The sequence below is a fragment of the Saccostrea cucullata genome, unplaced genomic scaffold (genome assembly GCF_032062105.1).
Source record: "Saccostrea cucullata isolate Sc308-1 unplaced genomic scaffold, CSIRO_AGI_Scuc_v1 ctg87, whole genome shotgun sequence".
Classification (NCBI taxonomy): Eukaryota; Metazoa; Mollusca; class Bivalvia; order Ostreida; family Ostreidae; genus Saccostrea; species Saccostrea cuccullata.
The window spans coordinates 450,911-458,442 of NW_026932818.1; the positions used below are offsets into that span (position 1 = coordinate 450,911).

The window sequence follows — 7,532 nt, forward strand, 5'->3', positions numbered from 1 at the left end:
AAATACCTGGTAAGGTACGTCAATTTTTTGTGAGTAAACATGTTAAAGTAGCAATACTTCAATGTCAAATTATTGGAGAAAATTATATATTATTGAGGAACGTCTCGTCTGTCCTCAACAGACATTTTTAGTTTCATTCTATTTGTAATTTTATAACTGAACATTTTTAATAAATCAGCATTTGTTCTATCTCTATATATTGTGGGGCGTTTCTTTTCCTCTATAGATTTCTCTGTTTGTCTGATCGTGACGTTGGGCATGCACTGATTGTGAGAGAAGTCGACAGCAATTGCTAGCTCCCCCAAGACAAACAGCAGGTGGATTTCAATGTTCAAAAATAATAAAGTACGCATTAAAAATGAGTACGATCCTTGACGACGAGGACTGACAACAATCGATGTAATATTTGCGATAGATTATCACTGATAATGTCTGCTTGATATTAAATCGCATATTTGGTAGGCAAAATTTTGGGGATAATTCACACTATTTAAAAAACATTTGGCACTAAAAAACTTAGTGCTCAATGGTCAATCTATGTTTTGACAAATGAGTATAAACAACAGAGTTTAAAAAATCCAAACAAATATTTCATTTAATAAAAATTCGTAAGTTTTCCACCTTTGTCTGAAATTCGCACAGATATTGCAACCTGAATCCACAGCTTTGAACCCCAAAGAAAAATTTACAACAAAATCAACGTGCACTTGCCCAAAACAGTAAAGATGTGACAAGAACAAAGAATTGGAAGAACACAAAGACAGTGTTATATTCCATAATATTCCAATGTTGCTCAGATTCTTATTCGAGAAGGCCGTTCAATTTCTGGACGAGTATGAAGCGTACTTTTTTTTAAAAATAAAAAATGCTAAAAGTTTATGAGAAGAAAGAACCAGAATCAGGAATCTACAACATAAATTTTCTTCATGACAACGTCCTAACTCACACTTGATGAACAATAAAGGAGTGGGGTTTTTTTGGTAAACAGAAAGGCAATGTTTTGTCACACCGACAATATTCGCCAGGTCTTTCATCCTTTGACTTGTTTTATTTCCTAAATATTTGTCCAATATACAAAAGGCTTACCAGTACTCAGAAAAGCTTTCTTAATTAATTGGAAATTTTGATAAAATTGTTACAGACATGTGTTTCAATTAAAGGAGAGTATTTAAGGAAAATCATTAAGACAAAGTCATTAAAAAGCGTTTTTTGCTTCTTTCTGAACACCAATGATATAACTTATTTAGCCGCCCTCGTAAACTGTCAAATTAATTTATTTTCATCGGCGTAAAATACATTGTACATGCATTTTTCAGTCTTGTCTACAGTGAATTAAATAAGTGATGCATTTGTAAGATTTAAAACATGTTGTTAGTTAACTCTAAAACGAAACAATTATATATTATTTCGCTCTACTGTAAATTAAGATAAAAAGTAAATGAATTGGAATCGATTTTACATGGTAAAAATCTTTGGTCTTTGTGTTTGTTTCTTTTCCATCCATTATTTTCGCTAAGCACACAATCTTTTTCTCGGTATGTTTAATTGTTTACTAAAAACATTAAATAAATGGTTTTGAAATTATACGGTAAGCATTTAACACCCGATTTCTTTTTCACTGTGCGTTCGTCTGAAACACATCAACTCTCAACATGTTTCTATTGGTATATCTAGCATTCATTTTCTTCTTAACGATATCTACATTAATGGGTAAGTACCTGCTGGTACGTTAAAATATTTTTTTTCTCTTTTGTATTCAGTGATTTTGTTTTCTATTCCTTTAGTACAATTTTACATCAGAATGAATTGACAATGAAATATATGAAGAAAACGAACAGTATTCGAGCTCAAAATTCTCAGAGACTCCGAAGCGAATATATTTGAAACTTTATTCAAAATGTGTTCAAATATAAATATTGGAATGTCATTTGTTCATAAACTTGACAAAACCTTTAATTTATTATCTTTCACAAATTGAGCTCAAAATTAATATAAGAATTCGAATGATGTTTTGTTACAATAAATTATACATCAAAAACAACAATAATACCGTATAAGTAGAATTTTTAATTTTGGCATTATAAGCGAGGGTGCTGACATCTCTAAAATTTGATATCGCTAATATTAATTGCGTTTTATTTGTAATAGCTTCTTCAGTTAGCATTTGAAAATCGCTAAAATTACCTCTTGCTAAAAATAAACTACCAGTTCTTAAGTAGAAATCGCTAAATTTGCGTCTCGGTAAATTTCCACTTATACGGTAAATATATGTTCTTAACTTCAAATAATGTTCCCTTTTTAACTTTATATTTCATGAAAACTTTAACAAACGAAAAATAGGGGGAAATGTAACAATCACACTATCGATAAAAATGACACGATAGGTAAAGGAGTCATTAAAGAATTTTTCTTTTATTTGAATCCTCTTTTTACATATAAAAGCATACTTCCTTTTTCATTTATTTTATAATGACCGACATCTTAGACATGCATATAAAATAAATCATCGATAATGTTAAATTGAGGGTAAAGGAAAAAAGAACAATCAACATCTCTTAACGCTTATTTTTTGTTTGTGTTCTTCGGGATTAAATAATTAAACAGAATAATGAATTTGTACAAAAATTAAGATGATAAATAAAAGAAATCAAGTGTACTCGATACGGACCTCTTAAACATCATAGGTTGAATTAGGTGCCATTAAAGAGCAAGCATACCGGTAAACTCTGCCGACCGGCCACAGCCGCTGTGTGCTCATTGTCATGATCAGGAACTAACGGAAAATCCGTCTACAATACTGTGTGTGACTAACATATTTTCTAAATTGTAAATAGTTTGTTGCATTGCTTGTTGCGCATTTGATTAATCAAGTCTTGAAAATACTTGCAGACAGTTACAGATACATTTATCATTCATATTGCTACAAAAAGTCAACATGCCTAAAAATTAAATCTGCATTTAATTTTCTTTCTAAACAGGTTTGAATATTGCTCTTGTTCGTTATTTCTTAGACTATGTGTTCTTGCTCGATTTTCAATGTTTTGTTTCAGGACAGTGTCCCAGTGGCGTGCTGTTTAAAGATAATTGTTACACACTGCATACTACATACACTACGTTTAATAATGCACACAAGAATTGTCAAAATGATGGTGGAATTTTAGCCAAAATTGATAATCAAGAAACCATAACATTTCTGCTTAACACATTTCCAGGGTAAGTATAATTAATCGTTTTGTCTATAAATGTATTTACAAATTCTAATTTTAAGTTCGCTGCCAGTATTAACAATGATTTAGCAAATACGTCACAAAAGATTAAAGTCTTTTTCATACTTCATTTTACAATCGGAGGGATGGTGGACATTTTGCACAAATACCTAGGATTCTAAAATTTATTTGTCCCTTTTAAAAAAACAAATTGTTCAAGAGAATATATGTAATGTCTGTCCCTTATAACCATAAGAATGACGAAGGTATTTTATATACTAGCCATACTGAGGATGGGCTTCTCTTTCATAACGTAACAGGTAGGCAAATGAAAGAAAAGAAATAGTAATGTGCATATAAGATTAAGTTTTGTTGAGTTTGTACAACGTTTTAGAACATTTGAGTTGAATTTATTTTACGAAAACTACGCAATCATTCAGTTTTCATTTTCTTCAACGAATATTTCTCAAAGTTGCAAACGTGCGATTATTCTACCTTTTCTGTTAAACGAAACGTAACTATCTGAATGTTAATTACCAGGGGTCTTTTTTTCCAGAATTGCGAATACTTGGATAGGAATACACGATATGAACAGGGATGGGGTTTATGTAAACATGCTAAATGACATACAGACTTTCCTTCCCTGGCAGACTGTGCCTCATATCACCTGGCAGTGGGACTGTGTTTATCTTTACGTCTACGGGAAAATTCAGGGTGAAACATGCACAGCGCTTTACCAGTATTTTTGCTCGAAGGCAACTCCACAAGGTAATATTACGTTATTTATTATACAATACGCAGAGAATTTTAAACGAGACGCTAAGTCAACAATTTTCTTTTCAAAACAAGTCTTATTTTAGCAATACGAAGGGGGTGCTTTATCCTCTTATGTAACTGATCCTTCTTAATTTTGGTGTGCAAGGGTCAGAAGATCCTTTTTCACTGAGTTTATGTTTTTCATTCTTTTTTACACTACTTTACAAGAGCTATTCGGAAATTATTGAGACATTTACATGTACATTTATTTCATAAAGGACAGATGTAATTTCACGAGATTTCGTGAACAGTTTTTAAGGAACGAATAAAACAAATGTGCAAAGTTTTAGATTGAAACGATAATTATATATTGCCCGGTGAATTATAAACATGCAGATGTCAATCGACCGACTTGGAGCAGTATTGTCATTTTACTGTCACTTCAGCCGATGTTTTTGCATGTTAAGCGATCGGAAAGCGTTTACTTTTCCTTCTCTAATATCACATACAATGCATTCCAAAAATTATGTGCTGTTGCTAACCCTTTGAAAAAGATTAATTAAACAGAAAGATGCCTCAACTGCAGCACGCATCTCAAGAAACATTATACATTGTAAAAGTAAAATAATCCACTGTTTTCTTCTTTTTTTAAGTTTAATGAAATATGATCTATTTTTAGGATCAACAAGTGCTATAGACCCAACCACAGAAAGTATAACAGACTCAATTACAACATATACTACAAATCCGATCACAACAAGTGATACAAACCCGATAATAGCAAGTACCACAAACCCAATAGTACCAGGTTCTACAAACACGATAGTAGCAGGTGCTACAAATACGATAGCAACGAATGCTACAAACCCGATAACAACAAGTGCTACGGACGAAAATATAACAAGTGCTACAGACCAAAATATAATAAGTGCTACAGACCCGATCACAACAAGTGCTGAAGACGAAAACAGTGCTACAAATGCGATCACGGCAGGTGCTACAAACCCAATCACAACAGCTGCTACAAACCTAATTTCAACAAGTGCTTCAAATCCAATAACAACAAGTGCTACAAACCCACTTACAACAAGGGCTACTAACGAAAATACAAGTGCTACAAATATCTTCACAGCAGGTTCAACGAACCCAATAACAAACGCTGCTACAAACCTAATTACAACAAGTGCTACAGATCCAATTACAACAAGTGTTACAGATCCAATTACAAGTGCTACAGATCCAATTACAACAAGTGCTTCAGATCCAATTACAACAAATGCTACTGACGAAAATACAAGTGCTACAAATGCGATCACAGCAGGTGCTACAAATCCAATTACAACAAGTGCTTCAAATTACAGCATCTCTTATGAAAGTATGTTTATTCGTACATTATATTGTTTTGTTTTTCATGGACTGTCAAAAAATTACGTATCCATGATTTTATTGCGGCAAACGCATTTTAGCTGGCTAGGGCGTCATAATAGTAGTAAAAAAACTTTTTTCTCTACATCAAAGAATTATTTATATGAATTTTGACGTTCTATTGTACAGCAAAAGATTTAATAGATTGTTAAAATCTTTCTTTTCATAAATTCATAAAGAGCGAAGAAGGTACTTAGGAGAATAAATTTTACACATTGATTTAGCGATTTTAGTTTCAAACATTATTCTAACTTCTCTATGATTTGAATCATATTTCGACAGTATAAAGTCAAACAATGTAAAACTTGATGGAAGCAAGAAATTAAATCGAAATATCCGATGGTTCGTTAAATCTAGTGTAACAAATATAAGAAATACGTGCTTTGCACTTCGATATATCCATGGTACACTAGTTATCAGTGTTCGAGAAACCGATTCTCAACTACATGTACATGTACATTATCATTTCAAGCTCGCTGTTGCCTTGCTTATCGAGGAAACGGATTTTTTTAGTCAAGCTGTAGTAACATGTAACAGAACGTAGATATTCAAAAGTTACTTTTACAAAAACATCATCTTATTTCCGATTTTTTTTTCTAATTATGCTCCTGACTATAAATTAAAAGCTTTGGCATTTCTTAAATGTATACAATTATTATCAACCAACATTATAATCCAATGTTTCAGCTTGTTCGCTTCACAAACATTACTAAAATGATACTATCATTAGATTCCAAATAGTATGGAGACGTACAAATGTACCATTGTCAGTCTGTGACATGCTCCTATCATTGCCTGTCTTTGTCTCTGACTACCCCGTCCATTACCTGATGTACATTGTTTCATGACTTTGTCCTTTTACCATTTACCTATATGTCCCCTGACGTTATCTGATATTACCCCGCGAACTCCCATATGTACTCTTACTTCCCATGAAATGTGTCTTAATTTTCATTCCAAGATTGTTTGTTTGATTGTTTGTTGTCGTTCGTCTAATTCGAGATATTTTCACTCAAATAGTCATTTCACCACACATTAGTGAAAATCTTAAGAGATTGACCTTTATTTGGCACTAAGGGCCATTAAGCGAGCAGTGACTGACACGAAGCCTCCGTTTTTATCATCTCATCCGAAATATCTGCAATTTTCAGTTTAAAGTGCGGATGCCTAATGAAAGAATAGTTGCCAACGACTTTTTTAAAAATCGAATTAGGTCAGCCGCAGCTGAGATTCGAACTCACCGCCTTCCAAAAGGGAACGAGGACTCTATCGAAGTTGTTTGGGACCAAAATATTGAAACATTGGGAAAAAGAAACGCATATGAAAAAAATGAAGAATAGTAGTTTTTTAATCAAAAGATCAATATTACTATTATATATATTTATGCCGTTTGAACAGGCATCTCGTTTCTTATCTTTGAACTCGCTTCCTATTGATCATTATAATTATACAGTTGTTAAATATGAATAATATTAGAAATTCATTTGTAAAACTAATCTTGCCTTTGTTCATTTAGGTTGCCAATGTCCTTGCCCTGGGACTGTGTATTTGAATAATACAGAAGTATTGAAGATAAAAATACAAATACTAAAAAAACAACTTGAAGTGAACATTGTTGAACTTTCCAGTTATATCCGGAAGAAAAATTCTGCCCCGGACAACCGAATTTCCTCCATATTCATTGGAAGTGTATTTGGTGTTCTTTTCATTATTTCTGTTAGTTTGGTAATCATATTGAGTGACTTACCATTACTTATTCAACAAATAAGAAATGGACCCTGAAATATATGTAACCACTGATTGGCAAGCTGATAAAAACTATACATAGATATAACAAATGGTGATAAAATATTTTGCATTGTCTTGTCTGATCATGATGTAATTTATGAGCATTATAAAGGTTGATGAAAAAGATGTATGTTCTGAATGTGTAATGTGCACAAACTGCTTTGAAATTTATTTTTATGAAGAGATTTGTTTCAAAAAATATGTTTATGGTTCATATTAATTAATGTTAACGTATTTGTATTGAGATAATTGAGTTGTGTACACTGTAAAAGCAAATACTTTTACTTTATAATTTATCTACATCTTTAACATTCACCCCCCCCCCCCCGAACACACACACAGACAGGCTGTGCAGCA

At 32.4% G+C, this 7,532-nt stretch overlaps 1 protein-coding gene across 1 annotated transcript; it reads left to right on the forward strand.

Moving 5' to 3' along the window:
* The first annotated feature begins 1,706 nt into the window (after positions 1-1,706).
* LOC134236291 (uncharacterized) lies at positions 1,707-7,266 on the forward strand. Its single transcript, XM_062718471.1, has 5 exons — positions 1,707-1,710; positions 3,051-3,213; positions 3,763-3,974; positions 4,642-5,337; positions 6,904-7,266. The coding sequence occupies exons 1-5, from the start codon at positions 1,707-1,709 to the stop codon at positions 7,167-7,169; spliced, it is 1,341 nt and encodes a 446-aa protein (XP_062574455.1). The 3' UTR covers positions 7,170-7,266.
* The last annotated feature ends 266 nt before the right edge of the window (positions 7,267-7,532 follow it).